This window comes from Perca flavescens, chromosome 24, assembly GCF_004354835.1.
Source record: "Perca flavescens isolate YP-PL-M2 chromosome 24, PFLA_1.0, whole genome shotgun sequence".
In the NCBI taxonomy this organism is placed as follows: domain Eukaryota; kingdom Metazoa; phylum Chordata; class Actinopteri; order Perciformes; family Percidae; genus Perca; species Perca flavescens.
Window position 1 is genome coordinate 6,415,884 of NC_041354.1, and position 22,233 is coordinate 6,438,116.

General features: G+C 43.6%; 1 protein-coding gene across 3 annotated transcripts; it reads left to right on the top strand.

Moving 5' to 3' along the window:
* Window positions 1-948: 948 nt before the first annotated feature.
* Window positions 949-9,998, top strand: gckr (glucokinase (hexokinase 4) regulator). Of its 3 annotated transcripts, none has more exons than XM_028572190.1 (19): window positions 949-1,062; window positions 1,550-1,699; window positions 2,037-2,105; window positions 2,185-2,253; window positions 2,966-3,039; window positions 3,659-3,725; window positions 3,880-3,933; window positions 4,062-4,156; window positions 4,282-4,387; window positions 4,476-4,594; window positions 5,667-5,765; window positions 6,170-6,267; window positions 6,399-6,466; window positions 7,712-7,808; window positions 7,880-7,989; window positions 8,070-8,147; window positions 8,518-8,661; window positions 9,108-9,242; window positions 9,327-9,998. In XM_028572190.1, exons 1-19 carry the CDS (start codon window positions 1,021-1,023, stop codon window positions 9,438-9,440), a joined length of 1,788 nt encoding a protein of 595 aa, XP_028427991.1. In that variant the 5' UTR covers window positions 949-1,020; the 3' UTR covers window positions 9,441-9,998. The 3 variants fall into 3 exon arrangements, with proteins under 3 accessions (XP_028427991.1, XP_028427992.1, XP_028427994.1); XM_028572191.1 differs by having other exon boundaries at window positions 7,880-7,980; XM_028572193.1 differs by having other exon boundaries at window positions 1,005-1,062; window positions 1,584-1,699.
* Window positions 9,999-22,233: the final 12,235 nt, after the last annotated feature.

A 22,233-nucleotide genomic window follows, 5' to 3' on the forward strand; every position in this document is an offset into this window, starting at 1 on the left:
ACGCTGCAGCAAACAGTTTCTGAAAGCGATGAAATGTTAGACTCCACAATCTGCTGGGGTGTAAATATTTTTGCCCTGCTGAGAATTAGTTGGATCTTTTGTACACTGTGGAGCTGAAAGCATGTTTGAGAAGGATGGATGCACATTCACTGTTTGAGTTTTTTTGTGAGGCAGTGCGGATGATTTTCTTTTAAGTGCTCGTATTATTCTTTTTGGCTTTTTCCCTTTCCTTTATTGTGTTATATATCTTTTTTGTGTGCATGTTATATAGCCCAAAGTCCACCCCAAAGGGACTTACCATCTTCCAGAGAAAACACTGTTCACAAACTGCTCCAAACAGCTCTGTTGTAGTCCAGCCTTTACTTCCATGACAAACGTGCATCACTTTGTAACATGTTCTAATGCTCGCCTAGCTGCTAGTATGGCATGCCCTCATACTTTGCTTCTGACTGGCTAGTAGTCCTTACCTAGGTACTGCGCATGTGCGACTCTTAAAAAAGATGGTACAGAAGTGTGATGCCTCACTCTGTAGCTAAAACAGAGAGCTCAACACACAGGGTGAAAAGAGGAGCTGCGGCAATGTGCAGTACAACACAAATATGATGTTTCTTTTAATTAAATACAATTATGAACTTGAAAATGACCAATAATAAAAATAATTCTGTTGCTGACTTTGATCTCTGTGTTCCAAATCTTTTTGCGGTGGTACATTTTAAGTGACTGCAGTTTCTTTCTTTCATGTTTCCTATGAAATAGTCGTAAGAATGAACCCTGGCTGCTATAAATCCACAGATATTCTGTGCATTTGTGTTGGTGTGCGACAGAGGAAACCATAGTAGGCTACTTCCTTTCACTCCTCAGTCACAAAGGTCCTTAAGTGAACTTTGTCACCACAGATAAAGCCAAGCACTTTGTGGTTTTCATTTCACATCCTGTGACTGACAAAAAGGAAACTGGCTGCACGGAGGGACATTTCTTGTGACAAACTGTTTTTGGCAGAAAAGGACAGACTTGTGCACAATGGCGGAATCTGCCTGTCTCTCCACAATGCATGAATGGGAGGTGAGTTGAAGGAATAATTTGACATTTAGGGAAATACATATTTCCTTTCTTGCTGCGTAGAGAAAACTAATATAACTGTCATGCTATACGCTAAATATGAAGCAAAACGACCAGAAACTGGTTAGCTTAGCTAGCATAAAGACTGGAGTTAGGCTAGCTGTTTCATAAATTTCCCATCTTTATGCTAAGCTAAGATAACCTCACGCTTGCTCTAGCTTAGCGTAGATAGTGGCATTAATCTTGTCATCTCTCAGCAAGAAAGCAAACAAATGTATGTCACAAAAATATCAAACTATTCCTCCAAATGAAGCTATATTATCATTATCTCCTGTTTGTCATAAAAACATAAACAAGCATCCAAAGAAATTCATTTTAATATGTAGTTTCAATTTACATTTGACTAATTCTTGGATTGGCTGGTAGAACAGTGTTTGAATGCAGCAAATAAGTTGAATTATTCTTAAAATTGACATTTTATGCTTCTCAGTCCCCAGATTATGAACCATCACTTCCTGTTTCAGAGAAGTCCAATCCCCTGACCCGTGACATTGACCGGGCTTCAGCCAATTGTATTGTGAGGATGTTGCAGGCCTGTGACGCCCAGATGTTTCAGGAAGAGACAGGAGCCACCTACCAGGTACGCGTTATTATGGATCCCACGTGACTTTTAGGCAAGTCCCACCATACGAAGCAGGCCGATTGGTTGGAGTTAGGTATTGGCCTTGAGTGGTTAAGGTTAGGATAGCCGATTGGTCAGGAGATAGGACCTGAACAAATCGGGCTATGTTTCCTAGCGTTACCAAGCATGGACACCTGGCCAATAGTAGCGTGTGAATGCTATTGAAGGGTGGGTCTTGCCTAGAAGTTGCGTGGGTTCCATAATAACAGGTGATAAACAATGAGTAGCCTGTTACAAAACTTTATTCTGAAAATTTTCTTTTAAGGAAGTGATTTATTTAAATTGTCATTTTTAGAGGCTTTTGAGTAAACAAGTGGTGGAAACATTGATGGAGGTTGCTAAGAAGGTGGAGCACATTCTCAAGGTATGTACTCTCCGACGGTCTATATTTCTGTTGCTCAGTCAGGTACGTTGTTAAAGCCTGTCTTGTGTTTCTTTCACAGGATCCTCAGGACAGTGTCGTTGTACTGAGTGGTTGTGGAACTTCTGGTCGACTGGCTTTCCTCATCACGGTAAAAGCTGACCTGAATGTCATGGTTGCGATTTTCTGTTATAGTTTTTCCTGTTTAATTGTGTTAATTTATTCCCCGTTTCCTTGTTTACTGTCTCTTGTGTTCTCTGTTGCGTTTTACCCTGTTTTCATCCTTGTGTATGTTTTATGCTTCAGTTTCCTGTTTTATTTTGTAGTCTGATTTCTCCCATGTCATGTCTTGTTTTACTTCCTGCCTTGTGTTTTCCTGCCTTTGTGATTGTCTGCCCTGATGTGTTTCGCCTGTTCCTGAGCCCTTGTGTCACCTGTCCCTTGTTTCACCCTTGTTACCTTGTGTATTTAGTCTCTGTGTTGTCGTTGTCTGTTGTCAAATCATTGTAGTGTAGTGTGTGTGTGTGTGTGTGTGTGTGTGTGTGTGTGTGTGTGTGTGTGTGTATTTCTACCCTGGTTGTCTCAGTGTTCCACTTTATTTTGATTCCTAGTCTTTTGGCTTCCTCAACATTTTTTGGAACTATTTTTTCTCTGCTTACTTCAGGACTCTTTTTGTTGTAACCCTTTTTATTTATGAAATCTTTGAACTTAATACTGCCCCGTCGTCTCTGCATTTTTGGGTCTGCCATTTCTCTAAATCCTGACACTGAAATGTGATTTAACCCACTGCACGTCAGGAAGCAAAAAACTTCTTTCAAGAATGAAAAGTGATGACTTCCTGTGTTGTGTGATTGTGTTGTTAGTCGACTTTTAACAGAGCACTGAGGGAGCTGAACCAGAGTTCAATTTATTCGTACATCATTGCAGGAGGAGACAGGTATGCTGGAGTTTTTGTTACATTGAATAAGAAACATGCTTCAAACATACATGTAACTTTTTAACACACTCTCCCACTTAAAAATAAAAAGGTAAATTGTATTTAATAAAACTAATTTAGCTTTATTCTATGGTGGCTAATGTAAGCAAGAAAACCTTTACTACATTATTGAGGCAGTTCCTGATTTTATAATCTTTCTTGTGCCACTGCTACACTATGTTTTAGCATTTAAACATTTAAAACAATCACAAAAGTACAACAGTAAGTACACCGTGTTTATTAAAATTCTATCTATGACATACTAAACATATTGTAATAATGGCACAGGCAAAGAAGAGTTATAACGTCAGCAAACTAATTCAGTAATATCAGTGATAATCAGAAATATCTAGTTAGCTTATGTTAGCTAACATTAGCCACCATAGCTACTGGTCATACCAGACCAAATAAAGCTGTAGCAGCCAAACTCCTGAGGGTAGTGAGGTAAACAAGAGCGTGTTTTATGGCTCATGAATTCATCTTTTCATTTGCAAGACAAAAAAAGTGTTATTTCTACTTTTAAAAGTGACTTACTTTTTTAATATGTTAAAATACTCTGTCTTTCTCTCATTTTCCGCAGGGCTCTGTTATCCTCTCAAGAAGCGCCTGAAGATGACCCCAAACAAGGCATGCTCAGTCTAAAGAAGGTTAGGGATAGTGTGTGTGTGTGTGTGTGTGTGTGTGTGTGTGTGTGTGTGTGTGTGTGTGTGTGTGTGTGTGTGTGTGTGTGTGTGTGTGTGTGTGTGTGTGAAGATGCAAAAAACATGCATTTGACCACTCCATGTTTTTGGCACCCTGCAGGTCTGTGAGGGAAAGAAGCAGGTCTTGTTCATTGGTATTTCCTGTGGACTATCTGTAAGCCACTCTAATTGGCCAGAATCTGAATTCAATGTTGGGACAGAATGTTAATTTATGAGTCAGGACCTCGCAAACATGCATACAACTTAAGCTAGTTTGTGTACATTTGATTTTCGGCTGCTTAGGCTCCATTTGTGGTGGGTCAGCTGGACCTCTGCCTGCAGCATCCTGAGGTCTACACTCCTGTACTGGTTGGCTTCAATCCTACACATCAGGCTAGGTGTGTGATTGTGTGTACTTCACTATTATTCATTCAACATTATGAGGTTGGTAAATCTGGGATAATTTTCTATGAAATGTCCATTCTGATGAAGCTTATTTAACATCCAAAATAACAATGTGTAGGGATGAGTCCATTCCAGGCTGCACGTTCACATTTCGCAGTGTGGCGCAAAGGATGCAGGAGCTTACCAAAAGTCAAAAGGCTTTCCTCATCAACCCAGCAGTTGGGGTAAGAACCTCTACTTGTACTCTTGTGTGATTCAAGAGAGCAGTGTGTCTATACTTTGGCCAGTGACTGTGTGTGTGAATGTGTTCAGCCGGAGGCCATCAGTGGCTCCTCCAGGATGAAAGGAGGCAGTGCCACTAAGATTCTCCTGGAGGTTATCCTGTCTGCTGCTCATGCTGCCACCTTCACAAACACACCCATCACTTACAAGTAAGCATTAAAAGGCTTGCTAAATGATCTCAGGCTTTGTCTGAATATCTTGGTGTAGTTGATGTACTTAAACACACATCTGGACAGTATATGCTGACTAGAGAGACTCTTAAGATCTTAGAGAGACTCTAAGATTATAATGAAACTCCATCTTACACACTTTTGGTCCTGTTTCCTATGGAAAAAAAATTTTTATGGTTTCAGCATTTTGCATTGTATTTTGTGCCATTTCTGTTGCTTCTTTGTAGTTTTCTGTATGTCCCCTGTTTTTGTTAGTTATTCTAAATTGTGTAGGTTTTGGTTGATTCCTGTGTTCTCTGTTCTCCCTTGTGTTGTCTCATGTTGTGTCAAGTTTCTGTGTTCAGTTGATTTTGTGTTTTCTGTCTGTTTTTCCTGTTTCCTGTTTTATTTTGATAGTCTGGTTTTCTGTCTTGTCTTGTCCAATTTACTTCCTGTGTTTTTTGATTGTCCTGCCCCGCCCTAATGTGTTTCACCTGATGTTACCACCTGTTCCTTGTTTGCTCCCTACCTCATGTATTTAGCCCCTGTGTTCCCTTTGTCTCTTGTTAGATCGTCTTGTGTTGCTTCCCTGTGCCATGTGTTTGTTCCTGCATGTGTCAGTTTGCTCCTGCCTGTGTTTTTCAGTTTGTAATTTTGTGAGTTTCCCAGTCCCTGTACTGCTGTTTTCTGTTACATTAAATCCTTGAGTTCAACCATCTCCTGCCTGCCTCTGCATTTGGGTCCTCTTTCTTCTGCCACTCCACACAACAAAAATCAATTACAATTATTTTGGTAAATATATTGAAATCTTTATTATTTAACACGATTACTCAGACTTAATCAGTAAGAGACAAAATCAACAGTGAAAATGCCTTTAACTGTGAAATGTCCCTTTTTCTACTTTTCCTGTTTTCTTAATTTTTTCCCCCACTCAGAACACAAGACAATAAGTCGTACTTGCAAAACGTAATGTGCAAAATAATAAAATGCGACCAAAATTTGAATAGCACAGCCCTACTCTGCACCCACAAGTAAAACAGCAGTTGTTAGCTCCTTTGTTTCTTTCCAACAGGGGCATCCTGCAGCACATGAGAGCATACAAGAAAACTCTGGATGTCACTTTTGCTCAGAAAGAGGGGATAAGTGCTCTGTTGGAGGCAGCTGGAAAGAGGTGAAACACCTGGACTTTCACTTTCACTGTAACCTTGGATTTTATTTAACAAGGCAAACAGACTTTCTTATTCAGATCAGCATCCTGGCTCTCTTAAGCTGCCAGTTTGCTAGTGGTTCATTAAAACAGCTCACAAAAACACTGAAATAAAGAAATAGTTAAAACACTCAAAACCCAGTAAAGTGTATTTGTTGCAAGGTTGAAATGCATTGAATCTCTCCATTGAATGACATCCACGGGTAGAGAAAATGACCATGCTGGCAGCCCACCCAGATGCTCATTAAACAGACAGTATTGCAGACATTTGAAATGTATAAGATATCTTTTGTGTTTTAAGCAATACAAACTATTCTGCAAAGATTTTACCTATTTGGAACCAAACTATCTGCTACTCTGTGTTTCAGTTTGCAGTGTGGTAGGCGTGTGTGTTACCTGGGCTGGGGCTCCCTGGCCACGCTGGGCCTCATTGACGCCAGCGAGTGTATCCCCACATTTGGAGCAGGTGAGAGGAGTGTGATGCACTCATTAGCAAACTTCGTTTGCACCAGAATTAACACATTTTCTGGGAGATGCAAAATCCCGCATGAAAGTGTGAATACACCAAAACTCTGTGTGTTTGTGTTTGTGTGTAAGACTACGAAGATGTTCGGGGCTTCATCAACGGAGGATACAGAGAGCTAAACAACTATGAGGGTCCACTGGTATGTGAAAGGAAACAATGGAATAACATATTTTAAACAAAAGAGAAAAATTAGAATGAATGAACAAGTAAATATTGGGTAACACTTTACTTGTATCTACATAAGAGTGACATGACACTGTCATGAATGACAGTCATGACACATGAACCCTAACCCTAACCCTAACTTGTCATGACAAAAAGCGAATGAGACTTACTAAAAGAAGCGTTATGTCCTAAACGTTTATGACTTGTTAATAATGTTTATGACACGTTCATGACAGTGTCATGTCACTCTTATGTAGATACCGTCAAGTAAAGTGTAACCACATATTGTTAACAAAGTACGATGCCACTGTACAGGAGATTGAACATTTTTCTGAACTACACTCTTGCTGTCAGTACAGTACACACTGACTCCAAACATGGAGATTTCTGTTCCGGTTTTGTTTGTCTATGGGTGTTCAACAAGTCTGAGAAATCCTTAGAAGGCCTTACAAAATATGAATATGACTGAAAGCCAGTAAAATCCAATTACCCGTAAGTGAAATCCAGCTCTTATTTTGCAGCGTTTAATGACACATCTGTCTCTGCTGTGTCTGACTTGTAGATTAACCCGGAGCAGGATTAACATGAAATACATCCTGTACCTGCTTTATGAAACCCAGTAGGACTTGTCTGTTTTCAATTAATCTGCTTTAATCTTTTGATTATACTGCTGGGTGGTCTTCATTCAGTCAAGGGCTACTACTTGAATTTGCAAGTGCTATTTATATCCACCTTGTGGATTGAGATTTTTTTTTTTAAATGTATTATTTACTATTTTAAAAGTTATAATGTTTAAGATTTTACTTCTGGTCGATTTGACAACACTTGTGGTAATGCTGAGAACTTCTTAATAATACAACTCCCAGAGTTCAGTTTGTATGTGCATGTGTCATTTCCTGTGAATCCATTGTGCACGTGCACACTATTTCAGCACAGGAATGACTCCGCCTCTGACAATGCAAATTATGTTACATAAAGGAAACAAATGATGCCAGTCATAAAAAGCTTAAAAAAGTGGGTTTAATATGAAAATCTTGATCATTTTAACTTTAAAGCCCTATAATTAAACACGATTTCTCTTGACAACATTAATATTCATGACTTAAGAAGCAAAACAGGAAGTAACAACTGCTACAAAAACTACTGCACACATTCCAAAAATACATGGCGTCTACTTTAAGGAGATTTTTGAATATATAACGTTTTTACTTTCCTATAGGGTCCTGACTTTTGCATAGCACATGAGGATTTTTTGCATCTAGTTCTGCCCTTTCTCAATGACCAGGACATCGTTCTTCTTATCTACACACACTCCGGTGAGATATCTTTCTCATGTTTGGATTCTGTCCCAAATCAACACGTGGGTCTTGACGGCTTCTCTCCGCAGACGATGTCAGTGAAGTGGCGAAGTTGGCGCGCAGAGTGAGAGAAAAGACGTCCAACCTCCACGCTGTTTATCATCGGGTTGATGGAGACACTGCAGCTGCTGTACAACAAGTATCTATCTGTCTATCTCTCTGTCTGTCCGTCTGTCCATTCATCCATCTGATAAAGTCTGCATGCTCTTTTTTTTGCAGGAGGACATCAATAAGCTGTGTTTATCCTCATTAAAAATCACTTGGTCATCACCTGCTTCAGGGATCTTAGCACACCTGGTACGGCACGCACACACACACACACACACACACACACACACACACACACACACACACACACACACACACACACACACACACACACACGGGCACAAACATTGATTTGGTGACTCATTGGAGCGTGATAAATAACTGTTTTTCCTCATTTACTCTATTTTTCTTTGTCCCCCATCCTCCTTCAAGAGAGCATTTTGCAAAACTATAAAAACTAATTTAGTCTGTATCGATTTTCAGTTTTTCTTATTCCTCGTGTTCTATAGGTCTTATTTTAGATGATGTTGTTATTATTTTTGTATGCATTGTTTCCTTTCAGTCTAGATTATGTAAATGCAGAGAAGAAGAAAAAAAATCAATTCCGCCTCTCTCTCAGCAGTGGGAGCTGTCCACTAAGCTGCTGCTGAACACTGTGAGCACCGGCGCTCACGTCTTAAAGGGGAAGATTTACCAGAACTACATGATCGACGTCCAGGTCACCAACAGCAAACTCTACTGCCGAGCCACACGTTTACTCCAGGTATATGCAATGACACCATTCATGGCCGATCAACAGGATTTAAACCTGACAACTCCACCAAAATAAAATGCTGTTGGGGCCCCTTTTGCTCCTGTGTTCCTATCTAGGACAGTGCACACACAGCACAAAAAATGATGGCAGCTTGATTATATATTTTGCAAAGAGATCATGAACACTGTCTGACCCCAGGTTTTCTGTGTGTCAGTCTGTTTGTGGTAATGTGATGACACACAGCGTTATATTGTGCTCTCATGGTGCGTTTCCCTAAATAAACTGAAACAATTCAGGTTTTAGATTTCCATTTTGACCCAGGTTCCCTGGCTACAAGCTTATGTAATAATGCAGGACATGTCTCAATTGATATTGTTATTTAGTGGTGTAAAAAAGTAATCCCAGACAGAAGAATCAGTAGATTTTGGCGCTAAATTAGAGCTGTCTCCTTCCAGAAGCTGTCTGGCTGTCCTGAGTCCCAATGTGAGGAAGCTCTCCTGAAGACCATCTACCGTGTGGACAAGCTGACGGCGGACATTACATCCTCCGACATCGCCACACACACACGCACTGCCAGAAACAGGACCAAGGTGAGGAGACTGTAGGGTGTATAAAGCACTGGAGGAATGTATGGTGGTGGCTGGCTGTATTATGTCTCTTCTCTCTGTGTGAAGGTGGTCCCTCTGGCTTTGGTCTGTTTGCTGACCGGTTGCTCTCTCATGGAGGCAGAGACTCATTTGGAGCAACAGCCAATCGTAAGGGAGGCTGTGGAGGCGTGCCTGTCATAACTGACATGACATGATGTCATCGTCAAGTCCCTACACAAATACACTTCATTCATGTATTCAATCAATCCTCTATTTCCCCTCTACAGTGAGGTGACAGGTCAGCAGATCAGCTGATCCCTGCTATATTTAGTGTAATTATGACAGTTAAATTAAAAGTCATGCTTTGTTGGTTATTGCTTTGATTATGAGCTAATATTGACTACGCTGAAAATAGTTTGGATTTTGTCACCTGCACCAATGCAACACCATGTTATAACACTAAGGGGCAGACTTGACACCTCAACACAAGCATAATAACCTGCAAATGTGCTGTCAATTTCTACTGTTCTTAGAAGAGACAGTGTTTTGAAAAAAAGTTGTTTCAAATATGTAGATACAAGATATTAGAAAATAGTGTGCGCAATAAAATCAGGAAAATATAGTAATAACTATTCAATTTTATGCACCTTTTCAGTGAACAGCAAACAGAAAAATCTGTGTTTTCCTGATTGGTTATATAATAAGCATACAAATACAGTGCATTGCATAACTGAATTATGTTATAAACTGTTAAAAATGTATACTGGAGTGATGTTTATTGTTTCACTGACATTTTGTGCTGTAACAGTTTTCTGCAGGTGCAGACCGTGTTGGTCCATGTGATGTAAGTCAGCCTCAATCCCTCTGTGGCTGAACACACACACACACACACACACACACACACACACACACACACACACACACACACACACACACACACACACACAGGTGCTGGATTAGCGTGACGTGTGTGAATCTTGAGAGCAGTTGAGCAGCTTTGGAAACCTTTGGAGCAGAGCCAAATGCGCTAGAGAATAGCACAAAGCACATTAGATCTGGACATATAAGCACATCATTCTTAGTGCTTATACAGTACAAGGACTGCCACTGAACCATTTGATAGTCAATGCAGTATACTGCTCTGGAATTCACTTAAAGTTAACACAAAGCATGCAGTGTTCCAATTAGGAAAAAGAACACAAGAATCGCCTTCCTTTTTTTAAATATTTATTTATTTATTTATTATGTTCGTATATTCATTTGCTCTAGGTACATAGTGTTTACTTGGTGATGTCACAGACTGACTGACGGACAGCCAAAAACAGCATAGGCACACACACACACACACACACCCTCTGTGTACCACAAACAGGAGGATTTTGTAAAACTATGCAATAAGAGATGCACGTTTTGCCTCGTTCAAACTGTCCTGAACGCACACAGAATATCTTTGCTTTTAAACCTGGAGCCCAGCTCACTCACCTAGGGTTAAACGAGAGCAAATTCTCCTTAGGGGTTTTTAAAGGTATATTTTACAGCATTTTAAAGAGCAGCGTTGATCCATTCCAGTCTCCTTAACAAGCTCTCTGATTGTGTCAGGAATCAAAAGACAGACACTTAACCATGATCTCCCCCTCCGTTTCTGTTGATCTACCTTCGTACAACCATGGATACAGTAAGGCATCAGTAACACGCTTCAAGCTGTTGTTCCACACTGCTGGTTATGCAAACCCCACCTGAGTCTACAGCATGTTACACACACTAAGAAACGCTCTTATATTTAAGCAGCAGAGAAAGGTTTACATCAACCTGAAATTCAGACTCTGCCTCAGTTATGCTCACTGTACTTCGTTGTGAATGTTTTGTAACTGGGAAAGAAAATTCATGCAAAATAAATGATCACAGTAATTGGACTACATAAATATAATGAGGTACAGTTTATACTTGAGCATGTTTAAAGGGAAACACATTATGAATGTCAAAAATGTGTATACATTAAAGCTACTGAAATATTGTTTGTGATTCCGAATAAAATCAGTCATTTTTGAAATTGACAGTAATCCAAAAGTAAATTAAAAGTATAGCTCAAGCACCAGGCTAGCTGTTTCCCCTGCTCTGTCTTTGTGCTAAGCTAAGCTAACCGTTGTCTCTTGGCTTTAGCTTCATTTTTAGCATACAGACACGAGTGGTATTGATCCTCTCGTCTAACTCTCAGTAAAACATTTTCCAAAAATGTCAAACTATTCCTTTAAGGTAATCCGTTTACATCACAGAAGGTTATAAGATTAAAATAGAGGGCTTTTTTTTTACAGACTACAGATTTAAGCAGCTAGTTAAGTAATAGCTTGGAGATGACCTTCCAAACCCCTGAGAATACAGACTTAATAAGATGAGCCCCAAAAAAATAGACAAAGAATTAAAACTGATTCACGAACCAAGTATCAATACACTGGGTCTGTCACACTATTGAAACAGGCAATAAATAGATAAAATATCGCTGAGGTACTTGGTATATTAATGGCTATATGATTCAATAAATCATTAAACCAGTGGTCCACTACACAAAAAAAACAAGTTCACATAATACACCCAGGGGTGTCAAAAATATTTCAAAAATATACCTTATTCAGACACATACAGACATATCCCTTCGTACATCCAATTAACTTACAAAATATACAAATATAATTCATATAATTAAATAGGATAATGTGGTGGTTTCAAGTTTCAATATTCTACATTGGATCTGGAGTGATAAAGTGCTTCAAGTGTTCAAGTTTCTGTTTGCATTTTTTATTTTTTATTTTTTTTTTTTACCTACATAACTCTATCCCTGGAGTCACAGACAGAGCAAGGGTTTATGGGAGTCTGTGACCATAAGTCTGGTTTCCATCTGAGTTAAAAGTCAATTCAGTTCAGCGTCACCCTCTTTGGGTTTGGACCGTTTGACCCTGCCCGGCGAGCGGCTCCTCCGGCCGCATACACAAGCAGCCTTTTTGGGCACTTCTATGGAGCTGACAAGATTATGGGGTGACTCCGTGCCAATGTCCTCCAAAGAGCCGGGCTGGGACTCCACAGAGGTCCTGGTGAACTGATGGAAGAGAGCACCGTTCTCCCTTTTGTCCACCTCTCCATCCCCCTCCTCCTCTTCCTCTGGTTTGAATTCTTCAACAGCATCATCCGCCTCATCTCCGTCTTGTCCGCCCTCTTTCCTCTCCTCGTCTTCTGTGGCTCCGGCCCCCTCATGCCCTGACTCCGCCACGCTGGTGTCGCTTGGACGTTTGCTGTCGGTGTCTGATTCTTCGGCATCGGCCTCCTCTCCCTCAGTCACAGTCACCCCCTGGCCCTGAGGGACAAACAAGATAACAGGACATTAACTCTGTGTAGTTAAGTAATTAACTAAACTGGGTAGTACTAAGGCAGCTGGATAGTACTATGACAGCTAAGTGTTAATAATTACAGCTACATGTTAGTTGTACAGCAAAAGTAGACCGCAATGCAAAGACTGAAAATAAAAGTAGTCGTCCTTCGGTGGAAGCGCTGTGTTGCTGCGGAACAAAACAGATTTGTTCAGTTTGTCTAATTGGATAGCGAGCTTATCTTTTCCCACAGGGTTAGAATTAGTGGCTGCAGTAGGTCAGAGTCCTTTTATAAAGTGCAGTAGACTTGAACTCAGTGGCCATGTTCAGGTACTCAAGGTTTACAAATGGGGGGTGCTCAATTTGGTATTCATAACTAGAATGTCAGTTCAGGAACACTTATGTGATCCAACTGACTTTAAAAAAAATGAAAAGACCGAAAAAAACAAAACAAAAAAGGAGCCAAAAAAATACCTGAATGATCGGCGCTTCTGAGCCGGCTAATTTCGGTTTAGCACTCCGCTAACTTGGATGGGGATTAAATGGTTTAATTGTGCGGCTCTTCTAGACTTTTCAAATGTTATTGGACCGAATGTATAAAATTCTGATAGTGAAACGAGTCATTTTGCGGGGATTGTGACGCTCAAAATATGTATCTACTGACTTAAAGCTGTCCCTTTTGCCATGTCTATGGTAAAAAGTCTTTTTGGACCAGAGGGTTTAGGGTTTTTGGTTAATAAAGAAATATATAAAATGTATTATTTAATATCCATATATACGGTGTTATATTATCAATTATTCATTATCTGTCTATACACCAGATACAAATGCTTCACAGTCTGAATTTTTGTTCTTTCTTTAATGTCGCTATATCTGATTACAACAGCTTTATGTGTTGTTTTATGCGTTTAAATGCATAAAAACAGGGCTTTAACTAAAGTGCTCCTGGAAAACGATGTGTGTGCTAAACTATGGCAAGAACAAAAGGTGAAAATTGAGCTAGAAAAACTGACAGTTTGGGTAATACTTTTATTTATTTTGCATCTAATTCATCCTACCTTTGATGAGGTTCTTTCCTCCTCTGATGCCTCGCCTGCTGGCTCTTCACTCTCTCCTTCCTTTTCGTCTTCATGTGACTCCCCCTCGCCGGACGCATCAGCTCCTTCATCTTCATCCTCTGCCGAAGCGCTGACGTTACCCTCCACAAACTCCTCCAGCGGCGTGAATTCTTCATTTTTTGCAGCACTGTCATCCTCCGTTTCCCCAGAATTCTCATCTTCTCCGCTTTCCTTGCCTGTTGTTTCTTCTTCTTCTTCCTTTCCTTCTTCTTCTCCTTCCTTTCCTTCATCTTCTTCCTTAAATTCAGACACCTCACACTCTTCCATCTTGGCCTCCTCCTCCTCACCCTCGCCATTTTCAGTGGTCTCTCCTTCACCTGCTGTTGCCTCGTTTACTGTCTCCTTGTCACTCTCCTCCTCCTGTTTCTCGGTTCCTATCTCTCCGTCATTGCCCCCTGGCTCCTCTTCATCCTCTGCGTTCTCCCCCTCTTCCTCCCCTGCTCTCTCTTCATCATTTCCTGTCTCATCCTCAGCTGCGTTGTCACTGGTTTCCTCAGCAGCCTCTCCTTCTGCTGTTTCCTCCTTTCCCTCTTCTGCTTTGTTGCTCTCCTCCTCATTTCTGGCACACTGGCATTGGCATTCTGCCTCTTCCTCTTCCTCTCCATTTCCTGATGTCTCCTCTTCCCCAGTTTCCTCACCACCTGTTTCTTTCTCTTCCTGATCCTCAACTGCAATACTTTCCTCCTTTTCAGCTTCTTCCTCCTCCTCATCTCCTGCCTCACCCCCATCTTCTTCTTCTTTCTCTAATTCCTCATCTTCCTCTGGGATCGTCTCCTCTAAAACAACATCAGCTTTAATATCGTCTTTAGTTTCCTCCTCCTCCTCTTCCTCCTGCACTACCTCTAAATTCCTCACCTCCTCGTCTGCTACCTCGCTATCACCTTCCACCTCTGCAGATTGCGGCACAACTGCAGGCGCAGGCGATGGGCTTTTCTTTAGCTGCAGAATCTTAAGGAGGTCAAACTCCATCATCATTGGTGCTTCGGCTGCAAGCGGGTTAGCTTTGAGAGGCCGGGCGGCCATTTTCTTGCGAACACAAGCATCACAGGGGCAGTACTCGTCATCGCTTCGCTGGTCGCTGAACTCAGCCGTCATCTCTCCATCGCTCAGGCAATCAGTGGTTTTTACTGACTGGTTCTTCATGACCTGAAACATAAATCAAACATTATCTTTCTGCCTTTGAAGCAGCAGCATCTTGTATGTTGTAAAGAGGATTTGGTAAAATTACCTTCAATATTTGACGCCTCTTCTCTGTTACGGTGGACTCCCTGGAGAGGTTCGCTCTTTGTGGCGGCCGGGGCAACTTCCCCCCTCTGCCGGCGCGACTCTGGATCTTCCTCACCTCGCGCTGGATGCTGCTCTGGATGCGTCTGCTCACCTCTTCCCTCAGCTCGCCGATCATGGTGTCCAGCATGAGGCTGTCGTCCAGGTCCCAACGAACTTTGAACTCCGCCATGGCGTTAATGTAGTGGTCCATGAACTGTTTCTCCAGCTTCTTCAGAAGGTGCAGGACCCACACGGGATCAGGGTCTTGGGATAGTCGTTTTGACAATGGTGCTCGTAGGACAGTCGGGGGCGTGCCTGAGCTGCCTGAGTCCTCCGCCGTCTCTTGTTCGTTATCGGTGGGGGATTTGGAGCTGTCGTTGGCAGAGCTCTTGTCTGATGACGAGGGATTCTCAGTGGCTTTGGGGCTGTCCAGACTTGGAAGGAGTGTACTTTGTTCTTCACTATGTACCTCTTCCTCTGCAACGTCTGCCTCCTCTGGTTCTGCCTCAGTTTCCTTGTGTTCTGCCTCTGCATTTCCTTCCTCTTCCTCTTCTACAACCTTCTCCGCTCGCTCCTCCTCCTCATCCTCCTCATGTAAGGAGGACTCTTTTGTTTTGTTTTGATTTGTTTCATCTCCACCTTGAGTTCCATTCTCCTTCCCTGATCCGCCAGAGCCACTGCTCATTCCCACCCCGGATGAGGACCTCGGTGGAGTCACCTGCTCTGTGCCAATGTCCTTGCCCTCCTTGGCCTCCTTGGTCTCAATGTCCCTGGGTGCAGTGAGCCAGAGAGACTGAAGGATGGCCATAATGTCCTCATACTGCTGGTTGGGGTCCTTCTGTTGTTCAAAGCCAGGGGTCACTTTAGGCTCAATGAGCTGGAGCTGGGCCAAACAGTCCAGAAACCCCCTGGCTGATGTGCTCAGTCTACGACCATAAACTGGAGACACCTACAGATGACAGCAGAGAAGATGGATTACGTACATTCATACAATTGATTGTATATCCTGGTAAATTAGGGATTCTTAAAAAGCTGTACAAGTCTATTCATTTTTTCAGCTGTTTCTCTAACTAAACTTTTCCCTTTCTGAATTACTAGATAGTTTTACCTCTTTAGACTTCTAAAATTATTCAAATACAACAAAAATGTCAAACATTCTCTGTTCCAGCTTCCAAAATGGAAGATGTGCTGCTTTTGTCTGTGTTATACAATAGTAATTTAAATTTGTTTGGGTTTTAGATTATTGCTTTGACAAAAAGACATTTCATGACAAAACGGATTGATTATTTGATAAAATGCACATTAAACATATTGCAAATAGCTGTTAGATGCAGCCTTAATAGTTTCATCTTAAAGACTGAGAAATGAAGCAAGAAATGAAGAGAACTGAAGAAATTAAGCCTGAACCTTAATTGCTTTTTGTGCTTATTCCATGTTATACAATCATATACACAACAAACCATGTACATAAAGTCATTGGCTTACCTCAGGCATGCTCTGACATCGACCCGGAGAGGAGCTCAGAAGAATTTTCATCACTGCAACTGAAGAATGCCAACTCTTCGGCAGAGCGTCACCGCTCGACAACAGAGTTTTTGGGCGAGTCCCCACTGCATCACCACCACCTGGAGCTGGATCTGAACTCTTCTCCTCCTCTGCTGCATCACATTCAGCCTCCTCCTCTTTCTGTTCTTCCTCGTCAGCCTCAACATCCTCCTCCTCGTCTTCCACTTTCCCCACTTCCGGACTACCCTCCTCGTTTGCTTCGTCTTCTCCAATTTTCTCTTCCTCCACCTTCTCCTGCTCCTCCTCATGCAGCCCATCACCAAGTGCGAGCATGCAGCTGTTAGTGGGAATGCTCCGCAGCCAGTCACTGACAACCTCATTGGGGGAAGCGTTGGGCAGACAGGCAGGTGACAGTTCCAGATCCTCCTGATCCGTCTGGTTCCTGCTCCTCTGAGACCTTTTACTCCTGGACTTGTCACTGGTTTTACTAGCCTTTGACTGTTGGCTGTTTGGACGTGCAGCGGCAGCCATGGTTTCCTTCAGCATATCAGCAGCAGACGTAGAGTGATGCAGAGTGCTCCCACTACTTGTCTCCACTTTGCTGCTTGGTTTGGAGCTGGATTTACTCTCCTTTGAGGCTTTCATTTTTGAGCCTGAGTGAGCTGATGCTGCCGAATCAGGCCTGAGGCTACGGGGATTCTTGGATTGGACACTCCCCGCCTTATTGTCTGCGATATCTTCTTCCCCCTCTGCCTTACTAGCTGGTCTACTGATGGCCTGAGTTGCAGTGTGATCATCTCCTGAATCTCCAGCTACATTGGCATTTTCAGTGCTGGCCCTTGCAGGGGATTTGCTCCGAGCTTTAGTACTTGCTGCTGACATTGCAGATGATGTCCTGTTGTCATTGCCGTCCGTTTTGCTTGCTTTTGTCGTCGAAGCTGACTTCAGACTTGCTGTTTCAAGGTCATTTCCTGCTTTGGTTGGGCTGGCACTAATGTGCTTTGGATTTATGTCAAGCATTCGAGGTGCTTTGACGCCACAGCTACAAGAAGACTTGTGAGACCTGCTGCTTTTGGCTGACAATGCGCTGGCTCCTCTCTCTGTTGTTTGCTCCCCACCTTCTTCACTTTTATCCCCGCTCCCCCCTGTTGTTGTAATAGTAGGGATATTGATTGCTGGATGATTGTGAGTGCTTTTACTGTTGGACTTTTGAGAGATGATGGACCCCGTTCCCTCCCTTTCTTCCTTCAAAGCGGACTGTTCTGAGCTTTTGGGGACACAGGGAGTTACTGTCTTCACTCTGCCCTTTTCCCCAGTATTTGTGTGAAAAGAAACACAGGACTTGCCACTGTCTGAGTCGTCTATTTCCTGGTCTTCTGGCAACCCAAGAGAGACTGAGCCTGATGAGTTTCGACTCAGTGGTTGCTCAGTGCCTCCTGATTTTCTCCTCTGCCTTCTGCTGGAGGACGACAGGATGCTGGCGGCCCGCTCAGAAGCCTCCTCATTTTTAAGCTCCTCAGGATCTTCCTTTTTCTCGCCCTCTTTTTCTTCCTTTGACTTTTCAAGTGCTGAAGCTGCTCCACAGCCACATTTTGATTTGCCAGATCTGCTGGGGGATACAGCTTTGGGTGAGTGGGCCAGTGGGGAACATGACCTCCTGGGTAAGAGCGTTTGTCCATGAGATTTACTTTTTGTTGAATTGTCTTCCACGTTTTCATCTGCATCTGCTGTTTCAACAACAGCAGCATCAGCTGTTCTCTTATGATGAGACTTATGCGATAAAGTCGAAACATTGGATTTCCCTGATTTAGCAGATGTAGCACTTTGTGCTCTCTCTGTTGTCTCATTTCCATCTTCATCAACCCCCTCTGGTGTTTGAAAGGTGACAACATTTGGACTTGGTGACACCAGTTTGAGATTCTTGCTAGACTTGTGAGAAGTACGGGACCTCATCGAAGATTTTGACTTGACAGACATGGCACTGGCCACCCGCTCTCGATTTTCATTATGCTCATCTTTTCCATTTATCTCAATAGAAGGCATATCGGCTTCATTTGGATTTGGAGATGCTGTGGTTTGATTTGACTTTTGGGACTTGGAGGACTTTGCAGAGGTGTGTGATTTACTAGACATGGCGCTGGGGGTTCTGTCCTCCATGCTGTCTACCTCTGTCTTTGCTGTGTCTTTGGCTGGAGAAGCCGCTCTTGAACTTGTGTCACAATTTGTGCTGTGAGACTTTGCAGAAGAAGCTGATTTAGCAGATATTACACTTTCAGGCCTCTGCTGTTCATCTTCTCCCAGCTCATTTTCTTTTTCCTTGGAGCTTGGAGATGCAGCGGTTTCATTGTCATTAGAGTTAGACGTGTTAGATTTGACTAATCTGCCTGACACTTGACTCGCTGCCCTTTTTTCTCTATCTTCTCCATCTTCTCCATCTTCTCCATCTTCTGCATCTTCTCCATCTTCTCCATCTTCTCTATCTTCTCCATCTTCTCTATCTTCTCCATCTTCTCCATCTTCTCCAGGAGAAAGTGACATTTCGGCAGCTTTGATGGACTTATGGGATTTATTAGACTTGGCAGAAAGATTTGATTTGTCTGACATGGCACTCGCTGCTCTCTCCTCTGACTCCATTTCTTCTTCCTGTTCTGTTGCTTCGATAACGGGTACATCAGCTTGAGATACTGCTCTTGCACAGTGACTGCAAGTAGACCTGTGAGATGTGCCGGACTTTGCTGACACATTAGATTTAGCTGATTTAGCAGACATGACACTATCTGGTCTTTCTGCCTCGCCAGGATTATCAGATAGGGCACTTGGAGTTCTTTTGTTTGTGTCATTCTCCTCCACAGCTGTATTGTCAGTTGGTGAGGCAGCCTTAGTTCCTTTCTTGACTGAAGCACTGGTCTCTGCCGAAGCACCAGATTTGGCTGACAAGGAGCTAAGTGCTCTTTCTCCAGTGTTCTCTTCTTCTGCCTCCTCTGTTGTCTTTATGTCAGGAGCGTCAGCGGTGCAGCTGCCGTTGGACTTGTTGGACTTGTGTGACTTGCTGGACTTGGCAGACATGTTGGACTGAGCCGACATGGCACTGGGGCTTCTCTCCTCCTCTTTTTGTGCTGTACCACAAGGGGTGCCATTATAGCCAGACTTGTGTGATCTATTGGACCTGTGGCTTGTGGCTGAGGTGGCACTCGGAGCCCTTTCTTCCTCTTTTCCTGCTTCCTCAGGATTGGACATTCTGGACATGGCACTAGATGCTCTGTCCTCCAGGATGTTTGATATTGCAGAGCAGCGGCCATTGTTGGTGAGGTTGGTCTTGTTGGATTGTGTGGACCCAGCTGAACCTTCTGAGCCATCATCATCACTGCCATTATTTGCATTCTCTTGGCTGGAAAGAGGTGTGGCCTGCTGTGGAGAGGTACGGTGGGAATGCTTGGACCTCTGTGATGCTCTGCTATTGGATTCAGAGTTGACCCCACGTTTGCATCCGCCACAATTGGAACATACATTGGATCCCCTTGACTGCAGAGAACATCCTGTATGACCAGACAAGCCACTAACAACCCTCTTTACATCTTCATCCTCATCATCTGCAGCCCCCTCTTCTTCTGAGTTTGGGATCCTGACTTTGCTGGACCTGCTTGAGGCTCTGCTCGTTTTGGACTTGGAGCTGGTAGCTCGATCCATCTCCTCTGCTTCAGCTGTTGAATGTGGGGTGGCTGCTCCACAGTGACAGGAAGAGGCTACAGATACTGCTCTGCTTCCTCTCTCTTCCTCTTGCTTCTCGTGTTCTGTAGAGTGGACAGAACCAGCCGTGACGCTGCTTGTTGGTTTGTCGCTCAGGTGAGTCTGGGAAGTTGGGGAAGGAGAAGGTTCGTTGCTATGACAGCATTGCGAGGCGCTGGGTGGCAGGTCATCATCCTGGTCCTCTTGCAGTGATTGAAGAATATGTGAGGAGCTACTGATTGCAGACAGCGGGCGTTCCCCTTCTTCCTCCATCATTAGCTCATCCTCTACTGACTTCCTGCTAAGTGGTCGTGGGTTGCTATCAATGGCAACTACTTCACTGCGGCTGCAGCATTGGCTCATCCTGCACACCTCGACATGGGTATCTCCATCCTGCTCCAGCTCTACTCTGTGCTCGACCTGCTCCGTCACAAACATCTCCTCCTGGACAAGTTGGCTCTGCTTTGAACCGGCTCCGCAGTTTGTGACTCGTGCTCGACAGCGCACCACCCTCCTGGAATTACATGACGAGGAAGAGCTAGAAGAGTGTGTATGTCTCAGCAGAGTGTGGCTGTGGCTGGGTGGATGTGGGGGAGGGACAGGATGCTGTTTTTGGCTGTGTGCTGGGTTTTCCCATAAGTCGTATTTCTGTTCCTGTCTCTGGTAACAGCAGGGGCATTGGTTCGCCTCCAACACACGCTGCACAGGTTGGTTAGAATAATCCACACCCTCTGGGTCAAAGGATGTGGAATCAGGATCAGAGCAGCTCTCTGATTGGCCCTGCTGCAGGTAATGGGGCTGTGCATGGCTCAGGGAGCAACATTCATTAGTCAGAGATGGGGATTTCTTGACTTGTGTAGACCACTGCAGGGTCTCGTCATTGTGTAGGCGGAAACGCACCCTCATCTCAACTGACAGGCTGCCGTCTTTATTGACCAGGACACGCTTTTCAATGTCGTCGTTCATAATAGCTGGTCTGGCCTGGGAGTAGGCGTTGACACCATTGCTGTATGACTTCTCTGAAGACAAGGAGAAACGGGTGGAGCGGTTTGAGGAATCTGAACGAGGATGGATTATGCTTTTTTTGGTTTCCAGACCAAAGTTAACTGAGGAGAGAGAGAAAAGGGAATGGAAATGCAACCAGTATTTCACTTTATCTTACTCTTTAAACTACTTTAGATCTGTTGTTGAAATTGTGGTTTGTGTTTCGGGTATTCACCCAAACAACTTACCATTTTTCCTGCTTTCATGGCCTTCGCTGTATTCGCTGGCTCTGGACTGAGCTCCACGAGGTGGGGATCTTGCTCCTTGAGTAGCAGAAGATCTGGCCCCATTTCCAGGAGTCCTGGGGCCAAGAGCAGGGCCCCTGTTGCCCAGACCAGGCAGTTTTTCCTCTGAGCTCTTCCTGATAAAGTTTACCAACAGTGGGCTGAAGGCTTCCCGGCCAACACACACCAATGTACCAGGACAAGTCATCAGGTTTTGTACGCTGTCAATCTGGGAAAAATATCAGACAGTGTCAGTTTCCAGTACAAAAGCTGTCATCTGCAATAAAAAACACACTCTAAACCATGACCAAACATTCAGAAGCAAGCTAATTCTTACCCTTCGTCCCTCAGCAGTGTAGAGCTTGCGGACATGAAACTGCATCACCTCTGACACCTCATCAAGAAAGGACTTCAGGCTCCTGGTTGACCTCCTGCTCAGCACCACGCTCCTCCTCATCCCCGGCTCGCTGTTCTTCACCAGCAGGATCCGCCGCTGCCTGTTAGACTGATGGCCGGGCGGTGTTGCGGACGAGGATTCGGGCTGCTGGGGCCTCCGGCTGTGATGGTACCAGATGGTCGGGCGTTTGCCGGCCAGCTCCATGTTGACTGGCTTAGCCTGGCGCCGGTCAGAGCAAAGGTAGCAGCCACCGTCCTGGAGCTGCTCCAGGTGTTTGATGGCATGGGTGCCGCGGGGAGTGGTCACAGTCCGCACGCCAAATGGCAAGGGCACCTGTATGTGGACACACATATG

What these genes read in the sequence shown, in the direction of transcription:
- gckr (XM_028572190.1), top strand. Translation starts at nt 1,021, where the DNA reads ATGGCGGAATCTGCCTGTCTCTCCACAATGCATGAATGGGAG. An exon ending in CCACAATGCATGAATGGGAG is followed by an intron (nt 1,063 to 1,549) that starts GTGAGTTGAAGG and finishes TATGCTTCTCAG; the next exon opens with TCCCCAGATTATGAACCATC. An exon ending in GACTGGCTTTCCTCATCACG is followed by an intron (nt 2,254 to 2,965) that starts GTAAAAGCTGAC and finishes TTGTGTTGTTAG; the next exon opens with TCGACTTTTAACAGAGCACT.